General features: G+C 46.2%; 1 protein-coding gene across 1 annotated transcript in view; it reads left to right on the top strand.

Annotated features, from left to right (window-relative positions):
* The window catches only part of LOC133126296 (E3 ubiquitin-protein ligase HECW1-like), a 64,219-nt gene that overhangs the window by 19,384 nt on the left and 22,095 nt on the right, over positions 1–22,740 (top strand). The window contains exons 6-11 of the mRNA XM_061238354.1: positions 4,413–4,582; positions 13,592–13,734; positions 14,383–14,483; positions 14,896–16,287; positions 18,657–18,758; positions 22,334–22,484. Coding sequence (XP_061094338.1) covers positions 4,413–4,582; positions 13,592–13,734; positions 14,383–14,483; positions 14,896–16,287; positions 18,657–18,758; positions 22,334–22,484 — 2,059 coding nt within the window. The remainder of the gene's footprint in view (positions 1–4,412; positions 4,583–13,591; positions 13,735–14,382; positions 14,484–14,895; positions 16,288–18,656; positions 18,759–22,333; positions 22,485–22,740) is intronic.

Genomic DNA, 22,740 nt, shown 5'->3' with positions numbered 1-22,740 from the left:
TTATGATGGAGCAGCTGTGGAGTGATAAAGCAAAGAGAAAAGTGAACTTGTCATTTCCTTGAGTAATGCCCGCTCTTTCCTTTTGTATGAGCATTTTCTCATTTAAGTGCTGAAGTGCCCATAAGCACTCCAGAATTTTCCATCTGATTTTAAGGGCGTTGAGTCAGTCCAAAATGAACTTATGAAACGGCAAAGAAGTGTTATTTTACTCCTCCAAATATGGTCTAATTTTATACTGTATATTCTAAATTCAGCCCTGCAGAAAAAACAAACGGCTCAAGCTGGTAGCTGGTTGACCAGTTCAGATCAGCTCCATCCTCAACATGGTTTGACCAGCTCAAGCTATGTTTTGAAACAGCTGGTAGCTAGTCGAATGTCCATAGCGGGATTTTACAGGGTGTACAAATATCACTATGTGAACAGAGCCAAAATCATCAAGCTTTTTGTATACAAAAATGCGGTAGGTGCCACAGAAGCACAACAATCAACACTCTTACAGATATGTACCGCAGAGGCAGAACTTGATGTAAATATTTGCTGAGTGGCTACATACTCGAGCAGAAACCTGCACTTTCAGGTCTTTTTCTGTTGTTTTTCTTTGCCAGCACCCTTGCTCAGTGCACAACTGCTGAGGTGGTGTCCATACTGTATGTCTGTTCATTTCCTGTAAAGTGGGTTCTTGTAACCTGAAAATAAAAACTGCTGAGCATTTTTGTCGATGTGCAGGATTCCAGGATCTCCCACTGCAACAGCGGTTAAAAATAACATCCTGCACGTCATGGGCTCCACCTCCATAGAATAGCCTGCAATAAACCAAGCCTTGCTTCTGGATGGCTCAGGGAACAATAAATGGTCCTTGTTTGAATGCACTAAGCAGTAAGGGGAAAAAAGCTTACCGCTTAATGAATGGGCTGAGGGTAAATGATATTGAAGTGAAATTTGGCACGAGAAGAACGATGCCATTTTACTTTTGTGCCTTTGGCCACCGAAATAAGCCTAGGCACAGTATGCCAACTGTTCATAATTTTATGACTTTCTGGCTGTTAATATTAGGTTGAACACACACGCACGCACACACAGAAATCAACCTTATGAAACAAAGAAAAGAGAGATCTACATCTTGCTGCAGACAATCCACCATTGCTCTCATTCTCACTTCTCACAATTAGATCATGTGCTTCACTCTGCATGCCGGTGCAGAAAATCCACAATTCAGGAACAAGGGCTGAGACCACACTTTACATTACTCAAATATTTCAGTTTTATATCACACATAAATTACTTGTGTCAATATTGTGATCCTTACTTTCTCATCAGTATTCATGATGGAGAGAGGAAAGCCTAAGTGCCTAATAATTATGAAATGACTAAGCGAATTTGTGGAGTCCTCCAGTCTGAATCAGTTTTGTGCAGTGTCTGGGGTGAGCTTCAGGGTTTCATTATTTTTATATTTAATCTTTGGGGACAGAATATGTGATCATTGCGTTATTTAAGATGGCCGTCCATAGCAGGCACAGACAGCAGAGTGACTCTGGCCAGGGTACATATGAGTTTGAGTGTGGCAGAACAGAGGCTCCATACATCAGCAGGTTCTCTCTGCTCATTTGTCGCCCCTCGTTGACACTCTCCAGTTGGTGTGCTGACGGTCAGCACTTTGCTGTCTCGCAGGGGGCGAGGTGTACCTGACCTCCTGAAGGCTCATTCCTCTTCCCATCCCTCCCTCCATCAATCCCTCCCTCTAAATCTCCCTCCATCCATTCTCTGTGCAGCTAAATCACTGCGTGCGAGGATAGGCAGTTTCCCCCGACGTGCCTGATTAATGCAGCTAACTGAAATGGGCCGTTTTAAATGATGCGAAGCCTGCAGAGCTAGTTCTGGCAGACAGCTCGAGAAGCGCCACTCCCTCTCTCATGATGCTTACGTCTAATGGGAGGAGCTATATAAAGCACCAACCTTACCTATTTAGGCCCTTGCTCATTTTGCATACTCTGCCATGCTGCTGCCTGCTAGCTGTTGCTGCATCTGCCCTGATGCAATCATACGAAAGCTGCCCTGCTGCCTGGTTCATTCTGCATGCTAAAGCCATAGCGCTGCCTGGCTCTTTCTGTGCACTACCTGTTTTGGAATGCTGTCATTGCTCATATTCTATGCTTTTGCTAGCTGCATTTGCTTGAATTACCTGCTTATTCCTAATTCATGCCTTCAAAAATGTTTTGCACTCCCACCACCACCTCAGCATCCTCCAGTGAGCTCTGCTTCTCAAGATCCCCATAAGGGGGTGTTTGTAGTCACTCCCTGTTTTGGCTGGCTTACGACAGGGAGTGATGAGAGGCAGAGCCTTGACGCCAAAGTTTGCATGTACATTAAACCTAAATATTGCTTTATTCATTGTGAGTTTTCTGACTGAAATGTATTATGCTATAGGTCAGCAGTCAAGTTACGCTGACCCTGCATGACAGGAGTCATAGGACTCATGAGGTTTCATGAGCTTTGGGATAGAAACCTGGATTCCAAACCTGGATTTTGATTGATGTTGATGTTCACTGAATTTGAGCTATAGAGTTTGCCTGTGTTGAGCTGAATTTTAGCACCTTGACTGAGAATCTTAGACCCTGCCTTCAGGTTGTAGGGTCCATTTCGTAGGTCTGTCTCATGCCTCATGAAAAGGCAACTCAAACTCTTTTGCCCCTCAAAATGATGGCTCTTGCACAATCCACACTCCCACAAGTTTTCTTTATTTAGATGCGGTATGGAGTCACATGTGCTGAAATTGCTGCATTGCTACAATTTGTATAAGAGTTACAAATCGAATATAAAAAATACAGGGTATACACTCTCTGAGCACTTAGTAGACCTGCACACCAATTTGTTAATGCAAATATTTAATCAGCCAATCATCTGGCGGCAACTAAATGTATGCAGACATGGTCAAGAGGTTGAGATGTTTTTCGGAAGAAAATCTAAAATCTAAGTGACTTTGACCATGGAATAATTGCCATACACAGTGGTTTGAGTATCTCAGAAACTGCAGATTTTCACACACAACAGTCTCTAGACTCTAGTTTGCAGAGAATGGTGCAAAAAGCAAAAAACCATCTAATGAGCAGCAGTTTTGCAGGCAGAAACATGTTGTTAATGGGAGATGGCAGAAAAGAAGGGCCAGACTGGTCAAAGCTGACAGCAAGGTGACAGTAACACAAATAACCACCCATTACAACAATGGTATGCATATAACCTTTAAGTGGATAGGCTACAGCAGCAGAAGTCTAAAAAATAAGTCTAATAAATAAAAAGGGCTCACTAAGTGTATATGTTCTGGTCTATACAGATATACAAAAGCAGTGAACACAACTTCTGCAGGGAAGAAACTTGAACATGGCATATGTTTGCACATTTTGATGCACAATTACTTGTAGTATAGTAAAGGCAAGCCTAACTGTTTGAGAGCATACACGTGCATGGTACTGTATGTTCCAGAATGAAATCAGGAAGGGATAAGTTTGATGTTCATGAAACAGGGCTTCCCATCTGTCCAGGCTGAGCATACAGCAGTGCTGGAGGAGGAAAAGGCAATGAGAGCCCATTCATTCTGACTGAGCAGATAAAGACAAAGCGCTGATTGCAGATGAAAGGAAGGGTGGCCCTGCCAGCCCGAACTGGGGAATGGACCTCCTCACTACTGCAGGCAGTTTATCACGGGAGCAGCCCTTTCACATGCCACGGGCTGTGATCAATGGAGAACCACGAGGGCACAGCATATCAGGGCAGATCCTCTATTCCTACCATCATTACAGGGCCACATCTCAGTCTTTCTTTCGCATATCAGGGCAGATCCTCTATTCCTACCATCATTACAGGGCCACATCTCAGTCTTTCTCAGAATTCTTTCGCATTCTTCAGGACATTTTTTTCTTTGTTATAGCAGAACAGCAGAACACTAATAATCCCCTGAGGGACTTATCACAACTATGACTATATTCACTTCCCAGTATGCATATTTTCCATCACTGACAGCTGTATGACATCAGTTTTAACAGTGTCATCAAGCTTGCGTTATGATAAGATCATCTGATTGTTGCCCAATCAAGAGTCTTGGCACCCTTTAAGAAGAGGCTGTTCCTATACACATAATCATCATTATGCCGTAGGAGACTGTACTGTATATAGTACTGTGGCAATGGCAGTATACCACAGGGAAGTACCATCTGTCACCATACAGCCACACAATTATGCTTAGTGTCTGTGATGTGTGCCACTGGCTGCCAAACTGTGCTCCCGTTTTAACTGGTGGCACAGAAGTCTCTTAAAAGGTCATGTTTACCACAAGAGCTTAATTTGTTGTGTCTAGTTTTCCCTACCCCCCGCGGTTGTTTCGACATAAGCTGACAGCCCTACTGTCTGTTCACCCGCAGACTTCCAGGCTGTGGGGCTGAAGAAGGGGATGTTCTTCAACCCCGACCCGTACCTGAAGATCGCCATCCAGCCCGGCAAGCACAGCATCTTCCCCGCCCTGCCCCACCACGGCCAGGAGAAGAGGTCCGGCATTGTCTGCAACACCATCAACCCCGTGTGGCAGAGAGAGGTGAGAGGGACTGCTTGGGTTCTGTACTACAGCACTGCTGCTGTTCTGCAGTGATGTACCCCTGCAGCTAACCTTGGCTCAATACCATTCAGTTAGAATTGAACATACAGTTCTTCTGGTGCCATTGTGTTCTCTTTTTATGTGAAGGTTACCGGATTCTGGATGAAATGGCTACTTTATCCTGAGATTGTGTATATATGTGTGTATATCCTAGGTTACATGATATCGGGACATTGAATTTAAAAAACGTTTTTGAAATATATAGATTCAACTGAGAAGTTCTGTGTGAAAGGTTGTGAGAGGCGCAAAGTGGTCATGTGTGCAGGTTGCACTGGGCTCACAGGTTGTGAGTGGCGGGAAGGGGTCACGTGTGCAGGTTGCACTGGGCTCACAGGTTGTGAGTGGCAGGAAGGGGTCACGTGTGCAGGTTGCACTGGGCTCACAGGTTGGTTTCCAGTTTCATTCAGAACGCATGAACTCCAGCAGCTGCTCCCTCACTGAACATCCCTCCAGAGACGCCTCATGCGTTGTACTCTGGGATTGATTTCTTCTCCTTGTGTGCTGGTTCCACCGCAGTGCCTTGAGACCTCAGTTAACGGAGCACTGCTCAATAAATCCTTTAAGTATGATGTATTGCAACAAAGGATTTAGTGTGTTTTCGATCGGTTTTTACATTCAACGGGACAACTGTTGAGTATTGTCTAAGTCAGATAACAATAAGCGAGCCTACTGCCTCTCCATTGCTGATGTACTTAATTTCAATATGCTGGTGGCTTTCCATTGGTAGTGCACTGCATGACAGGCAGTTAAGGGCAGCAATTATAGAGCTGAGGTGCAGAATTGCAGCCCTTTCTAAATTCTGCGTGCAGTGCATCATCCTTCACTGTTACCTCTGCCACTGAGAACTCAGGGCCGAACTTGGTGACGGTCACATACAGTCCATGGAGCAATTGAATTGATCAAAATAATTGCCTTTGGAAGGATTCATTATATTCAGCTAGGTTTTGCGAATGGAGGCGATGTAATCATTTTGGTGGTACTTAGTACACATCCTTTTTTGAAAGAAAATCCATTTCAGATAAGAATGCATTTGGAGTGTACTTTGGATTTAGAATATGGGATTCTCAGACCTCTTGGCAGTCAGCGATTTTTAGCAGTATTTCATATGTAAACCTTTAATTTGGTCACAGCTATCGTCATAGGAAGAAATCACATTAACCTGCTCCAGCTGAAGTTTGAAAATTTGTGTGCTGCGAATTGCTATCCTCCATTTCACTAGATAAGCTGCTTGCAGTCTTTGTTGTATGTCTGTGCTCTAATTGCCTCAAAACTACACACTTGGTTATTAGTTCTAATTAGTTGTAATGCTTATTGAAGAGTTGGCTGGAAATCAGTCTCTTCATATTTAATTGTGTGCCAGTGAAACATGGAAGATGAGCGAAATCTCTTGTGATTTTGTTGTTGCGCTGTTTGGTCTGTTTGCCCACACAGAAACTAAATGGGAAATGATTTCAGAGCTGCCAAGTTGTAAACACAACATTACAGTCCTCTCCTGAATACGTTGTACTGTGTATGCTGAATGTGCATTGCTGGTAAGTGATATGCCTCTCTCTGTGTCATCTCTGTGGATGATGCATGGATCATTACAGACGCTCCTGGAAGGGGCTGTCTTGTGGGGCATCTTTCTGTCTCTCGCAGGTCTTGTGGACACTTAGATAAGGAGGTTATTGTGACAGCCAGGAATCTCAGATGATATCACCACCATTGTACCTGTACCTTAGTGTTAAGGTTCCCCCAGGCTGTCCTGCTGTCAGGTACTGTAGAAACAGGTCAGAGCACCACAGGGTAACGTTGGCAACTGTCTAACAACGCCAGAGTCTTCAGCAGCTTCAACACGTAGAACAAACGCTAAACCCACCCTCTCTTCAGAGTGACCATCAATCCATACAAACTGAGTTTTTGGTGAAAAAACAAAAGTAGAGAAAATGAGGCAGTTTGCATCTCTATACTTCATTATATTAATCCCAGAGCATATTGTTACTGAATTCCATTGACAGATGAAAGGCTGTATTCATAATGTGTACTGCAGCCTTTGATGAATTTTTCCATACAATAATAATGTCTCTCCTTTATCATACAGTACATTAGGAACAATATCTGCCCACACAGGACGGTTAATCCTGACAGTAATTGGTATTATTCAGGAGTATTATGCACCTTTTATTAAATCTCCTCCGCTCATCATGTGAGCCATTCACTCTGAAGAGGCAGAGAGATTGCCTGCGATGGGAAAACAGGTCACAGCTCAGGGAAGGGAATACGCTGATAAGGGAAGAGGGTTCATTTCCTTTTCATCTCTCCTTTTTTGCGTTGTGAGTGCAGACCTTTCGCTGGGGGAAATGGCAGGCTTATTTTACATGCGACTTTAATGAGAATATTCCTATTTCCCCTCTATATGCACGCAGCATCCACTGCCAACCATGACCTCCAGTCCCCCCTAGCTTATTCCATGGCCATTTTGGCTCCGCTTGTTTGCATGGACTAGTCTCCTCCTCCTATGGCAGTGGCCCACTTCTCTGGGATACATGCAGTCTGAAGCAATCAATGTGAGACTCACTCTGGCTATATAGCAAAGTCATTTACGGGATATGTGAGACCTCCTCACAAGCCTGATAGCCAGGGCATTAAATGCATATACGTGCAAGCTCGGTTTCCATGGCAATGGGTGCTTTCAGGGTTAATGTTACTGCAATGATGAAGGCCGCAGTGGGAGGAGTAGAGGTGTCTCCACGGTGATGACATCTCCACCGGGTTTGTAATGTTCTCACTTAGGCAGAGAGGCTCATGAGGAGCAGGAAGTCTGCTTCACCTTCCACAGGGAGTTCCTCTGGGGGTGGCGGTGATGTAGCAGAGAGGACTGAGGGGTGTGGTGTCACCTCTGTCTCCATGTCACTGGGTTAAAGACACCGGGTTACGGCAGTGGCACAGCCCTTCTGCGGCCCGCGCGGTCTCCACGGCGACAGTCCGTCTCGGGGGTTAAACGAGCGGTGATGTGCCAGGGCAGGGGGAGAGAGAGCGGCGCTCTGACGTGGCGCTAGGATCTCCGCTGGCGCACGGGGCCCTCCCCGGGGACACAGCAGACCGCTCCCTGGCTCCTGCGCTTGTTATTCGGGGCAGTCGCGTCCTTCATCCTGCAGAGAGCCGGGGAGTTTCAGCGCTCAGGGCAAGGGCCTGGGAATCCAGGAGCAGCACTGGATCAGGTACAGACAATCCTTCAGACTCCAGAAACACGGCCCCCGCATACTGCTCCACGGATTCATCATCTATTTACCACTGCAGGGAGAGGTGTGAATTATACATCTCTCCGTGACACTTCAGGCTTTTATGTAGTTTTCAAATGAAATGTGACTTGATCGAACTTGACATGCATATTTTCATATTTTGATTGAAGTTGACATGCATATATTTCTTATTAAATAATTTATTTGTTTCTTTTTCATCGTTGTCATATTAATAATCTATCATTTTGTTAATATTGCAAAATGCCATGAATAGTCACATACATACTGTTCAAAAAGAGCTGAAAGAATCTTCCTAGAATAATTCAACAGTGGCTCCACAACTACGTTCATCTTCTTTCATTGTTGGACAGATCTGTAAATATCTTGTAAATAGCTTCTGTAAATATCTTTAAATACCTGCTTGTTTGACTACCTATGATTCTATTGTGCTGTTTTTAGTTTGTTTGTTTATGCTTATTTGCTATTTACTTGGATATGTCCAGAACAGGGCAAAGCAAAATCACTGAAACTATTTGATTATGGCATTATATCAATTTAACAAATACGTCTTCTGTAATGATGAGAAACATCCAGGTAGTGGATTGTGAGAGCTCGTGGCCGGAGAACTGGAGACTGAAAATGCACTGAGCTGCACTAACACGTGTGCGGCGAAGGCAGCGATTCCCACTCATGCTTGAACCCGTTTGTAAAATGTCCCCCCTCTTGGCTCTCCTAATAGCCTGAGTGCTGCTCTGTGCCTCACTCTCCCACATCCCAGAGCCCTCTGCCCTGCACGTCCCGAGCCTCTCCTGCCGTCAGCCTGTAGGGGCACTGACAGCTCTCTGCCTACACGTCACCTCAGTCCAGTGTAGCCCTGTGCTGGTAGATGATCGGAACACTGTGGCGGTTGTGGATTGTAATGCTGCAGTGGTAGATGGCAGTAAAGCTATAGATGATTTTAATGTTGTGTTGCTGAGCGTAGCTTACTGTGGCGATATGTAATTCTGTGGCTGTAGACAATTGCAACTAGGGATGGGCATGATTGATCGATTAACCTTTTAACCGAAATGGACATTTGACCGAAATGGCCAAGTCTTAACCGGTTAACGGTTTTTGTTGTTGTTGTTGTTGTTGTTGTTGTTGTTGATGTTGTTGCTGTTTTTACGTTTCTAAAAAAGTTTTTAAGACTGTTCTATATTTTGATTGGAGTTGTGGGTAGCCTACAGCAGTGGGGTCGTAGAATTTCAGAGTAGACGAATTAACATGATTGCGGCACCACCCACTCGACAACGCAGCGGAGTATGCTAGGCTATGGCAAACATTTAATAATATTAAAAATATAAAATAAAAAAGAGATAATCTATAAAATCTTCAGCGTAAATATGTTGCATCAAACGTAGGTTCAACAACTGCATTATATAATGCGCAACAAAAGCACCATGATAAATCTCTGGATGAAAGAAACGATTGCGGTCCTCTAAACACAAGTTAAACGCGAGTGCGATTCAACCAGAAAAGAATATATTGCAAAGCAAGTTACTTGTATGATGACTAAGGACATGTTGCCTCTTAATTTTGTTAAGCTAAATAAACGCTTTCTTGAACGCATGTTAGAACCGAAATATACCATCAAGTAGTATTATCGGTGATACACTGCTATAGTATTTTATGCAAGCATAAAATCATTAAGTCATTTTTGCCTAATTCTTTTTCCTGGAATAATGCCTCTGTTGTGCAGTAATATATCTAATTAATGTGCTTATACTGACTTTTATCATTTTGGCTGTGATCCAGTCTATTGCAGTACGATTATACAGCCTATTACGGGAGTTCTAAAAATCATTTTTTTAAATCGGTTTATCGATTAAATGTCGCTATTTTGCCGAAACATGAAAATACAGAAAATGCCCATCCCTACTTGTAACGCTGGTGGTTCATGATTGTAATACTGTGGTGGTTGATGATTCTAACACTGTGGTGGTAGATGATCGTAATGTTGTGCGCAGGTGGAGCAGACAGGGTGGTCTGGTTTTGCATTTGCAGGGCATGTAGTGTGAAGCCTTTGCCAAATGTTGGTAGAACATCCTTTTGTATTCTTTCAAAAACAGTAAGTTACTTAGTGGTACATCCTTCAGTGCTGAGGAATTGAGTTGATCTGCTATTGACTCTGGACTGATCCAGAGTTGACTCTGGTCAATTTCCCCCTTGTGCTTAAGGGTCTGTGATGTTACCCAGGGATGGATTTCCATTGGTGGGTTTGTCCTCGCCAATGATAGGGCCTGGCACCTCTGAGTTCTGACTTTTACCTCTGTTTTCAAAACTGGCGTACAGAATGTGAATATGTGATGCTGTGTGTGAAAGTCATTTGCTGTCTAGCCGGTAAACTCAGATCCCTCAGTTGATAATTCAGCAGTAGCTCTGTTTAAGCTTATTTTCAGACCCAACTCTTCACCGTGTCTCTAGACGTCACGGAAATGACCCAACTGCGAGCAACAATCCTGCAATTCGTGCTCTGTCAGTGGTAACCTTCCCTTAGCTGATGCTGCTATGAAATATTCATCAGTGGATTAGTGAGAATGGGGGAGCCAGCGTGTGGCAAATGAGCCCTCTCTCTGTTTGTGCGGACATATTTCCACAGAGAAGAGTGAGTCAGAGGGTAATGGGCTCCCCGTCTGTCTGAGAGTTTTATATAATAAAACCGCTGATTTTCAGTTGCCTAGAAACTCTCTGTCAGCCCAGTCTGGAGTGGAGGGCAAAAATCTGGAATTAGTCCTAAACTATGTTTCTATCATTGTCTGAGCTGCTTCTCTTCTGTGTTGTGGATGCAGTGGATGTGGAATGCACACTCCAACTGAGAGTCTGATTGCGACGGCAGGGTTAGAATTGCCATATTAAACTGAAATACCGTATAAACATGGGAAAGGAGATTACATACACATATTACATGCATCTTTCTGAGGATACATTTTCGATTGGGAAAAGCATCCGGCGGAGGTGAGCGGTGTTTACGAACCACACCCACTTCCTCTTCGGGTTCTCTCAGGACAAATTCCACACGGAGGACGCGCTTCAGGGAATACTGATCACTGAATATGCTAAAATGGTGTCCCCCACAACACCTGTCCTTGCTCTCTCCTGCTGCTGTAGAGGCAGGATGACAGCATGATGGGTCCACCTGCACTTCAGGCTCAGAGAAAGGGATGTGTCCTGTTCAGCCCACTCCTGTATACCGGGGCATGATGTGCGCATAAGAACAGATGGGCCTGGGGCGCAGTCAATCAGGGCATGACCTCTTCCTCACTGCGACCAATCTTACCCACTTAAAAGGCATTTTACAGCACCGCTGTGCTGCTCTCTAGTCAGGCCTGTTCTGCATGTCTTACAGGTACAGATTAGACAAACAGCATTTTCTAGCCAGGCAATGGGTATGCCCGCAGTATGCTGGTCCTTCAGCATCATGAAGGCAGATGAAACTCCGTGACCCACATGCTGGATATCCATAACGCAAAAAAGCCAAATGCTTCATTTAGCACTTCTCAGTGGGTGTCCGTTACTAGCACTGCTTACTGCGTGACCCATAATTCTGACCACAGCTTTGGCCTAGCTCAGTGTGTTGGCTGGCCTCCTCATGCCAAAGTTCACATGCTAATGTTGAATACACTTAACCCCATGCTGAGGATATGCTGGTCTAAGGCCCTGGGGGTTCCAGCATGCCCTTAATTACAGAAATCAGTAACAAGCAGACAATACCAGGTTTGAACAACTCTTGACATATAAATGGCTGGATTTGAAAGTCTTGAACTTGGAAGTTCAGCTATACCTCGCTCAGTGTGACACAGTTACAAAAAGCACTAGAAACAACCAGAGGGGTCTGTTAAGTTAGCGTCCAGGCTAATTCTAGCAAATGTACTCAGTACAGTCCAATCAGAGACCTATATTATTGGGACACAGCATAATGGGATTTGTAAAGAATGTATACTATATTTGCACCTTATGCAAGAAGGACATTGTTAAGTGTAGAACAAAGTCAGAAAGTGTTTGGCTTTTCACTGCTCTAACCATATGGAGAAGTGGAACAGAAAAGACTGGCAATTTCTTGGCACAATCTGTGTGTATTTTCTTAATAAACGAGGCAGCGGCAACAACAAAAAGAGAGTGCCCCATTTCACAGTGCAGAAAATGGAGCTGTAACGAGCGCATTATTCAATCTGTATGTGATTGCCGGCTGAATCACAGGCCATGTTTACGACACAGTGGGATTCATTTTCAATTTCACTGGCTGAGATTGGCTGGACAAAGAGCCCCTGGAATAGAAGTGATGGTGAAAATGGGAGCTGCACTGAAAGCTGAGATCACCGTGTCCGCAGCGTCACGTGGACTGAAGCTGTAGTTGTCCGTGATCGTGTCACTGAGGAGACCATTGCAATTCCCAGTTTGTGCTCATTGGATTATACAGGGCTTCCACTGTAGGACTGACAGAAAAGGTCCTCTTATCAGTTTTTTCTTTGCCTTTTGTGTAATATATACATATTGTAGAAGTGGATTTCTGACCGCACAGCAGGGCCGAGGATGCCAATATTTATGTCAAAATCCTAGTGCCTGGTTCATAAATTAATGTTTTCTGTTTAATTCTTCCTGCCATTGAATGCAGCTTCACACAGGTGCTTCAAATAACTTCTCTCTATTTGTAGAGTCATTACAATAATTCACATCGAACCATCCAGACAGAACAGTGTTTGTATTTCACACAGAAGTTACAGAGTGAACAGAACTGCTGGGTAGTACTGGGAGATGAGCTTGTGCGTTTTCCACTTTTGAAAGGAGAAAGGCTGTAATTTAATTTTCAATTAAAGCCGACTGTTGAGGATGACAAAGCTACAGGGCACAAAGAAGCAGCTGCTGGATGCAAACTGCCTTCCACAGAACAATTTCCAGGAGGTGGGTAAGAGCGGAAACTTACAGGGTCTGTAACTAAAAGATGACAGCTGTGAGAAACCGCACACATTCAGCTCTGCCCCGCCGTTGGGAGACTGTGAGACCGCAACGCAACCAAAAGCAGATAGCGCTAACGCTGTACCTCAGTCAGAGTCGAGAGCGTGCCTTTTACTGTGAGATTCTGTCTCATCAGGCAGCATCACGCTGACATTGTTTAATGCGTTTAATTAACCACATTAAATGCTCTCTTTATAGAAACCGTGTCTTACTGTACAACTCCATGACTCTGCTTTTAATCTTCATTTAGGCCAAGGTTACTTCTTTTATGCAGAGCTTGTAAAACTTGAAACTGTTAAAAAAAAGAGTAACCATGTTTACAACATTTCACTTGAATTTCTTTTTAAATAGTGGAATAAATTGCGCTATGGTGGCTAGAGCTATGTACTGTAATTTATTAAATGCGGTATTTTGCACCATATTCCATTTAGAGAATCATTCACTGTGAAATAACTGTAGTTGAACGTGGCAGAGTTTAAGGACATTAGACAGCAGCCCACGCCTCCTCAGCACCCTGGACAGCTGCAGTGAGAGCTGAGAGGGAGACCTGCAGCATGAATGAGAGTTAACCAAGGACACGTAGTAGGACTTACTGCTCTGTCTGAGTGCGCTCCTGTTTGTTTGGCTGGTTAGCTTGCTCGCGCAGACTGAGATTCTCGGTTGGGTCCGCTTGGACCGGGCTCCAGTGACGATGCGCACATATGCCCCGGGACAACACGGTGTTCGTCTCTTCCAGCGCTTCAACTTTGTGTCTCTGCCCACGGACGTGCTGGAGATCGAGGTGAAGGACAAGTTTGCGAAGAGCAGGCCCATCATCAAGCGCTTCCTGGGCAAGCTGTCCATGCCTGTGCAGAGGCTGCTGGAGAAACATGCCATCGGGTAGGTCATCCAGACCAGACCAGACCAGGCCAGGCCAGGCAGGGCTGGGTATAGGCCAGGCCAGGGCTGGGTATAGGCCATGGGGAAATGAGGGTACATGCCTTTATTCATTTATGCCTTACATTCGCACAGCATTGCCTAACATTTAAAAACCTTTGTTGACTTTTCGAAGCATTTTCTAATGAGTCCACACAGATGTATTTTGTGTCTATTACAGAGTCTGTAATGACTTGTACTGATGACCCGTGTATAATGTATAGTATGGCCATGCTGGAAACGCCCTGAATTTATCTCTACAAAGCACCATAAACTTATTTCATTTGGGATGTGCTAATCTGAGTATCTGCCACTGTAAGTTAGAGTACCAGGATAAAAGCTGACAGTCTAATTGTGATGTGGGAGTGAAGTCACCTTGAGATTAATGATTTTATGAGTTTATGATATTAAATGAATCAATCACATTCACATGCATGTTTCTGCCATGGTAAACAGACACACTCTGATTTGTGCTCTCTCTCTCCCCATCTCTCGCTCCCTCTCCCTCTCTTTCCCTCTCTCTCTCTACTCTCTCCCTCTCTTTCCCTCTCTCTCTCCATCTCTCTCTCTCTCTCTCTCCCTCCTCTCTCTCTCTCTCTCTCTCTCTCTCAGGGATCGGGTGGTGAGCTACACGCTGGGTCGCAGGCTGCCGACCGACCATGTCAGTGGACAGCTGCAGTTCAGATTTGAGATAACATCCTCCATTCATCCAGGTTCCTATGAGTTTATTTCCCCCAGTCACTTATCCCCTTTACTTCATTCAGGTCAGTCTGGCCTCGGACTGAGACTGCGGCTGTAGCCACACTGCAGCTATGTGACCTGATTTCCCCAAGAAATAGCTCAGCCGAGGAGACAGGGATTGCTGATCTGAATGAATAATTGACCTACATACAGTATTATCGATTAGTCCAGTACATCATGTTAATCCTTAAAGGTAATACAAAGGCGTGTAATCAGAAGAAACGTATGCATTCACACCAGGTGACGAAATCTTATATGAATATTATTTCCACTCTAAATGAATGTGTGAATGTGATGAGCTTCTGTGCCGTCTCAGACATTCAGGGCTGAGTTGACAGCCCACTGGAGTGTGAGCAGGAAGTGAGGTCACTGTTTTGATTACAGACGACGAGGAGGTGTCCCTCAGCATGGAACCTGACTGCGCCGTGGCCCCAGAGGAGCCGGTTGAGGCCCTGGCCATGGACCTCCCTGCTGACGACGCCCTGAGTGTGGGGCCCGAGGCCCCGGAGCTGCCTATGGATGAAACGGCGGCAGATACAGAGGCCTGCACCGCCCCAACAGAGGAGCCAAGCCCGGCTGAGATAGAGGAGGAGGAGGAGGAGGAGAGGGGGGGAGCAGTGATGGAGGAGCCAGAGGAGCCAGCAGGGGATGGGCAGGAGGGCGAGGCAGTGCCCCAATTACAGACTGAGCCTGAGGAGCAGAATCCAGCTGAACACGAGGAGGGGGAGTCGAACCAGGCCATAGCTGATGGACAGGTGGAGGGAGAGGGGGCTGAGGCATCTGCTGAATCCCTCCCGGAGGGGGCTCAAGGGGACAGCGGGGAGGCCGGGGTGGAGGAGCCGGCCGGGGTGGAGGAGCCAGCCTCGGCGCACGAACAGGAGGCGCAGGAGGAGCCGGAGGAGGAGGAGGAGGAGGAGACGGAGGACGAGGAGTGCTGCTCCCTGCGCATGAGGAGCGCAAAGAACCTGAAGCGCAAGAACCGGCCCTGCTCCCTGCCCGTGTCCGAGCTGGAGACGGTCATCGCCTCCGCCTGTGGGGAGCCGGAGACCCCCAGGACCCACTACATCCGCATCCACCACCTGCTGCACAGCCTGCCGTCTGCCCAGCTCAGCCAGGACCCCGACCCCGACCCGGACCCCGACGCCGACGAGCCCACCGTCAAACCCCCGGACGACAAGGAGGAGGGGGCGGAGGATAGCGCCTCGGAGGCCGTCTCTCAGACCCTGGCCTCGGAGGAGCCGGGCCCCTGCTGCAGACGCACGCTGCCCCGCAGCCTGTCCATCGAGCGCCTCTCCGACCTCAACCAGCTGCTGGAGGGAGGGCGGCCCGGCCCGGACAGCGAGGGCGAGGCAGGGGGAGGCAGGGTCCCGGGGGAGGGCGAGGGCGAGGCGGGGGGAGGCCGCCCCACGGGGGAGGGCGAGTGCGACCTGTGTGACAACTCCTGCTACAGCACCTCCTGCTATAGCACCTCCTGCTACAGCACCTCCTGCTACAGCAACTCGGGCTACGAGGGCCGCAACCGCTTCTGCAGCCACACGCGCTTCTCCTCGCTGGACAGCGCGCGCATGTCGGAGAGCACCGTCTTCTCCTCGCAGGACGAGGAGGAGGAGGAGAACAGCGCCTTCGAGTCGGCCCCGGACTCCGTGCAGAGCCCCGAGGGCCGGGAGGCCGGCAGCAGGGGGGCCCAGTGGCCGGGGGAGCCCCAGGACCTGGAGGGGAGCCCCCCCAGCGATGCAGGGGACTCTCCTGTGGCCGGGCCCAGCAGCAGGGCTGGAGGTGAGGGGCCATGCTTAAAAAGTTATCAGAAAACAGATACCTCTCTTTCCCCTTCGCTCTCTTCTCTCTCCCACCCCCTCTCCCCCTCTTACTCTCCTCTTTCTTGATTTATCTCTCTCTCTCTCTGTTTTCTCCAAGAGTGTGACATCACAGCAGAGCTGGAGTTGAGTGGCCATGTCTCAAAGATCTCACAGAAAATAGAAAACAAAGATACCTCTCTTTCTCTCTGTCTCTTTCCCCCTCTTCCTATTCCTCTCCCTCTGTCTCTCTCTCCCTCTCTCTCTGTTTTTCCAAGGGTGTAACGTAACACTGCAGTAGAAACACAGTGTAAGCAGAAAGCCGTCTGGAATGTATGGATGTTTCGATTCTGAAACCACTCAGTCTTGAACACTGGCCACCTTCATTTCGCCTTTTTAACCATTTTTCTTTCAAGTTTTATTTTGCCTGCTTCTTCCCTTTTATCACAGTTATCATAAAAAAAATTATAATAATTCTATGAATAAAGTAGCATTTGCACACAGGCATAAATGAGCTATGAGCAATCATTTAAAAAAGCGTCACAGAACGGAATGATAAAGTAGGTCAACATCATTACCGAAACCAAGTCCAGCTCTACAGCTGTGACAGGTTTGGCAACCAATTACCCAAAGGAGTGGGGGGCTTGTTTCTCTCCCCATAGATTTGTGGTTGATATCTGTCACTGCACGCTAATTAATTCCTCGAATCCTTTGACCTTGTTTTGCAAACCTGAACAAAGAATACAAACCACCCTAATTAAATTTTTTTCCCCCCGTTAAATGGCATGCTGTGGGTGCAGCGAACTCCTGCTCTTTTCAACGTTCCACTTAAACAGCAGCTTTGATGTGCGTTCACGCACCCAGCCCCGGATGACATCATCTCCGGGCTCCTCGATTAGGTAGCGCTGGGAAATAAGCAGCCAATCGAGGTACGTGGGTCACTCGGGTGAACTAAGTCATTATGGCCTGACAAGTAGTGCCGCGTACCGGCCTGCCAATAGCATGCCTTGTTGAGGCTCCCTCCGCCCTCGTCGTTAGACGGCGTTTTCCCTTTGTCCGCTGAACTCAATGAGCTCCTCATTGTGTGAATGGAGAAAGCGGCCGACGTGATTTCGACAACGTCCCAGCAGCGCGGTGAAAGGGTCATGTGGATTCTGAGCCTTGGTCAGTTAGATTGAATGTTTTTGAAATGTTTGTAGGACACATTTTGTTTGTTCACAGTAGATTGATCGAGCGAATGTTGCTGAACCGCATGACCGATGAAATGGTTTCTCCCTCTTGGTGACTGGAGTTGAGACGATGTTTGTGTGAAACATTGAGTGGCATTGATTCTTTCAGCTCGACACAGAACATGCAAGTCTTTCCAAGAGCCTCTGTATCCATGTTGATACTCTGCAGAGCAGGTCACAGGGCATTTCCACAGCACAACTGCCTTTCTTTCTGCTCAAGTCAGCGAATAGCTAACCTTCCGTCTGCTTCAGTTACTTCAGTCTAATTTGAATTTGAATGACATTTCAGTCCTCTCTAATTTCACCAAGGTAACTGGTCTGTCATTGTCTTGACAGGGAACAGGTGATATTAAACAGTCATAAAGATGAGAGTTGCCTGTAGTTCAACAGACAAAGGAGGTAAATTGTCATTTTCATGTATACATCCCCATTGCTCTCCCGGAGGATAAATATAGCGAGCGTGTACAGAGGTACAATGGCTGATGAATCGGCTGTCAGGAGGACCCACAGTCTCCCTGAGCGGCGCGGTGAGTCCCAGGAAGCCGGGCTCGCGCCGTAAACCCAGCCAAGCAGAACCACCCGGCGCCGATCCAAGTGTGGCGGGCCCCGTCGGGAGCGAGGTGCGGTTCAGCCGACATTTAACAAGGAGCACGCCTCCTTAAACGCTCCCCCCGCCCCCTCCCTCAAGGTGCGCCGCGAATCAGGAGGAGGCGCGGGTTGTTTACGGCCCCGCGAGCGGAGGCGACAATTAACGGCGGCTGGGGGGCTGACGTAAATCCCCACAATACCTCGCCTCAATAATAAGAGTAGATTTACTTTCAACCTCGCCCAGGCGGGAGATGTCCCGAAATAGAACAGCGTTATTAAATTTCAGTCATCCAGCATCTATTCTGCAGTGGTAATCACTTTTTTTTCAGTTGTTGATTTACCTCGCTTCACCCACCAGCTGTTGACTGCCCACAAGGGGAAAAGATGAGCCTACCTGCTCTCCGAGAGAGGCCTCGCAAGGGGAGGATAACGGCAGTGGCCTTGTTAGCTTCTTTTTTTATTTTCATTTTTTATTTTCAATTCGTTCACATTTTTCTTGGCTGCTGGGCTCATTCTGTTTTTCTCATCTCTGTAGGCGAGTGTCCCTTGCCATGCAGTCATCCTCCAGTCAGCCAACTTCCTGCTTTGCGACCTGATCCCCACCATTATCCAACTATTGACGAACCGTTGCCACCAAGTAAGCTGCCCTGTGTGATTGGCACGTCCCGTCATTGGGTCCCTGTGTTTCTGTCAGGTGTGGGGGCCACCCCATGCCTCATCCGTGACCTTTCCTTTCATTGCATCCATCCAGCCATTGGATTCCATTATTTCTGAGGTCTGAGCACTGAGGTATTGACCCTTTTCAGATGTCACTTCACATGTCAGTGAGTATTGATGGAATCGCTGGGTTTTTCTTATCTTGTGCCTGAAGTAGAAATATGTTTTTGATATTTATTTTGACGTGAGAGGTTTGGGAGGTCCCATTCTGAGCATGGCAGTAGCAGGTGTCCATGTTGTACAGTTACACTCTATAATCATTCATTCATTGTCATCCATTAAAATATATTCATATGCATCATAAAAACAGCGGCTATGCTAATCCCTATGACTTATTTATTTTTTGTATTTTCATTGTATTAAAAAATGTTATGTGACCCCCGCAATATGGACATTATGCTGTCATTTTTTCTTATAATATAAGAAAAGAATATAAGGCTGAAAGAATGAGCAGACCTGTCAGCCTGTTTCTATCACTCCCACAGCTTATGTAGAATTCATTATATTTCCATGCCTGGAGTGCTGGCATTAGCTTCCTCTGTTCTTGTTAATGGAAGCTGTAATGCTAAAAGGTTGCTCTGATTTACAGTGCACCATTCTCAATGTTTAGCCTCTGGAGTTATGTGTCTGATACCGAGTCAGATTTAGGCTTATCTTTAACAACTGAGACCTGGGCTCTCAGTTTCCATGGTGACAAGCGGTTGAGAGGCAGAATACGGATTGTACTCTAAATTTGTAAGGAATGGGTTCAGAAATGAAAAGACAGTGCCGAGCTGGTGTAGGCCTTCCCCCCACTGCTCCTCAGCTCTCCAGGTCCCCAAATATCTGGTCCTCCCTGCTGTAAAATCCAGCTACGACCAGCTTGAAATGAACAGCTACCAGCTGTTTCAAAATGTAGCTTGAGCTGGTAAAACGATGTCGAGAATGGAACTGATCTGAACTGGTCGACCAGCTACCAGCCTTTTCAGGACCTAGGTTGAGCTGTTTTTTTCAGCATAGCTCCCATTATGATTTATCCTGAAAAACAAGAGGACTGTTGAGCCTCTTTCTTTGATCAGTATCCAATGTAATACCACGCAGGCATATCAAAAAGCATCCAGGCTTTATACGAATGTCTAAAATTTCACTGAAATCATGCGGCCGTTAGCACCTTGATACAGTTGTTGTTTTTTTCTCAGCATGCATGGTCTTATTTCTCGTCCAAGGCTATTGTTAATGAGGACAAAGGACTGCTGTTTTTCTGCATGCTGACTTGTAGTGGTATTGTGGCTTGGTGCAATGTCATACCTACAATAGTCCTGCTGAGTTGTGGGTTTTCCAATGAAATGGGCACCCAGTCAAATGGTTAAAAATAGACTTTCAAATTCAGCTCAGCAGGGAGTTCCTGGTGGAGATCTTATGGCCAATGCGCAACCACAACAAGGAAATACAGTGCCTCCAGCTGTTAGACGTGGTAGGCGAAATGGGTAGAGGATTTGTTTGACCAAATTCATCTACCCGTACACAGACAGGGATTTGCAACATATAATCCTTTGTTATAGACGCACATGACCGAGTGTGGCTTCTTTTTTCAGGAGGTTTTGCAGATTACTCGTTTGTGTGTTCTGTTCTGCTGCATTTCAGCAAATATGTTGGCTTAAGAGAAACATTCTTATTGCTGGTAACTCCTGTGGATAGAGTCATACACACAGCAGGCATATCTTCAAAGGGTTCCTTGCATTACGTAAATGTGGTAGAGCACTTACTGTGTGTAGTGTGTGTGTGAGTTTAATTTATTTCACTTTCCCTGCTGTCACAATGCTTAAAGTACAGCTGACAAATTGAGGCTTGACAGTAAATTACTCTCTCAGCAGTGTACCACAGCAGTGTACCTCCCCAGATGAAACCCAACAATCCACACTTTTGCAGTATGATGGAGATCCCTCTCCACCTTGTGTGGCTCTGCTGTGTTGATTTGGTGCTATTAACTCATTACAGCTAATGCCTAATAGCTAATAACAGAAATATATCGACAGTTGTATGTGGCTATCTGGTTTTAGTGTACCCAGACGTGCTGCAATGATTATGCAGATTGTGTTTAGATTCATAGCGCCTTGTGTGTTGTTGCTTCTGTTGAAATGTTTAATAAAATAGAGCAGTGGTGTTTATCCCTGCAACAGCAAAGAGCCCAATGTAGGAAGTTTCTTTCCCAGCATTTCGCGCAAGTAATTACTGCCTTACTTGGTTACCTCAGCCCCCAAACACACACAAGGGTTGTTTTTTCCCGGGAACAGAGTATTGTACTCTTTCAAAATTGCAGCCTAGGGTTGCTAATTAGTCATAGAACATGCAGCACCTGAATGACTGCCTTTTAGTTGATAAAGCCCCCCGATCGAGATCCTGCCGGGAAATGTAGCATGGTACAATAATTGTGTTTAGAGTGCTACAGTATATAGACAAAATCACCTCTAAAAGAGTCTTCCTTACAAGTAGCCTGACCCTGGTGAACTGTGCCTTACAAATATGCTGCAACCTCTTGACCAGAACTGCCTTGCAAAATAGATATTTTTTTCTCAATCTCTCACATGGATATATGAAAATAAGGTCTTCAAAAAGCCATATTTATCTCAAGATTTTTAGTTTTTCTGATTTCTTTCAGATTAAACCTTCTGTACAGTTAGCCCTTTTGAAAAAAAGGCATCTGCTAAATGCCTAAATATTGTGAAGTGTTGGACAGGTCACATGGTGGACGGGTCATCACAAACAGCGCAGTGTATGTACTATTCACACTCCCAAACAGCATTAAGCGTGTCTTTGGAGAGATGCTGAAGGATTCGAGAGTAGGCCTTTCTAGCAATGCAACGCTTTGCTTATGAATATTCATTACCAAAAGCCTGTTGTGTAAGTGTATCACTTCATTCACACAACAAGCCTCTTGAATTTTGTTGACAATACCACCTGAATATTCATAAGGAGGTACTGTTGCCGTGATACACCAGTGATTTTGTAGTGTAGAGCTGGACAGGAAGTAGCAGCACTTACAATTATGTGAAACTGCTCAAGAGACTGTGTGTAATTCTTCTAACCAAGTGAACTGTTGTATTTTCTTAGATATTCATGTTAGATAATTGTCAGTAAGATGAGGGGTTCTAAGACTGTGTGCTTAGGCGCAGTTCTCCATCTACTCCCTGAAGGGCTCTTGCACACCATGTCCCAGAATGTACCATTCTATTGAAAAAGTTGAAGGATTTTCCCTTGTATTTTTTTTAATCCACACTTAAGAGACTCAGCAGCATTAAGAAGTGAGTGTGTATTACCCGGCAGAAGACAGGTTTTGACCGAGCACATAGACTGCTTCATTCACCCCACTGTGGCGACAAACCCTGTGCCCACTCTGCACTCACCAGTGTGTGTGAGGCTGGCAGGGCCTGCGCGTTCCTCTCTCCGTACTCGCCCCCCCCCCCCCCGCGCCGCGAGGAGACCCCCCTCCTGACTCCCTGTGCCTTCTCTGCTCAGACTGGGAGGCCCGGATCGACAGCCACGGCCGCGTGTTCTACGTGGACCACATCAACCGCACCACCACCTGGCAGCGGCCCACCACCGCCGCCCTGTGCAACGGCATCCAGAGGTCCGGCTCCCTGCAGCAGATGGAGCAGCTCAACAGGAGGTGAGCGAGACGGGGGAGGGGGTGTGAGGACCGCAGAGGGCACACTGACGGACAGCAGGGGACGGTAGAGTCTGTCGTGCCACGGAGAGGAGGCTACGCTCAACTTTTGGTTCAAATCAAGAGATAAGCCTGTTTGTTGTTGTTCAAAATATAACTGTTTAAAGTCAGTGCTTATGCTACAGTGAGATTATGCTTTCATTTTTGTCATTTATCTATGGTAATTTATGCAAATGTTTTAAATATATGCCATCTGAAA

The sequence above is a fragment of the Conger conger genome, chromosome 4 (genome assembly GCF_963514075.1).
Source record: "Conger conger chromosome 4, fConCon1.1, whole genome shotgun sequence".
Classification (NCBI taxonomy): Eukaryota; Metazoa; Chordata; class Actinopteri; order Anguilliformes; family Congridae; genus Conger; species Conger conger.
This window is presented reverse-complemented; position numbering and strand designations above follow the sequence as displayed.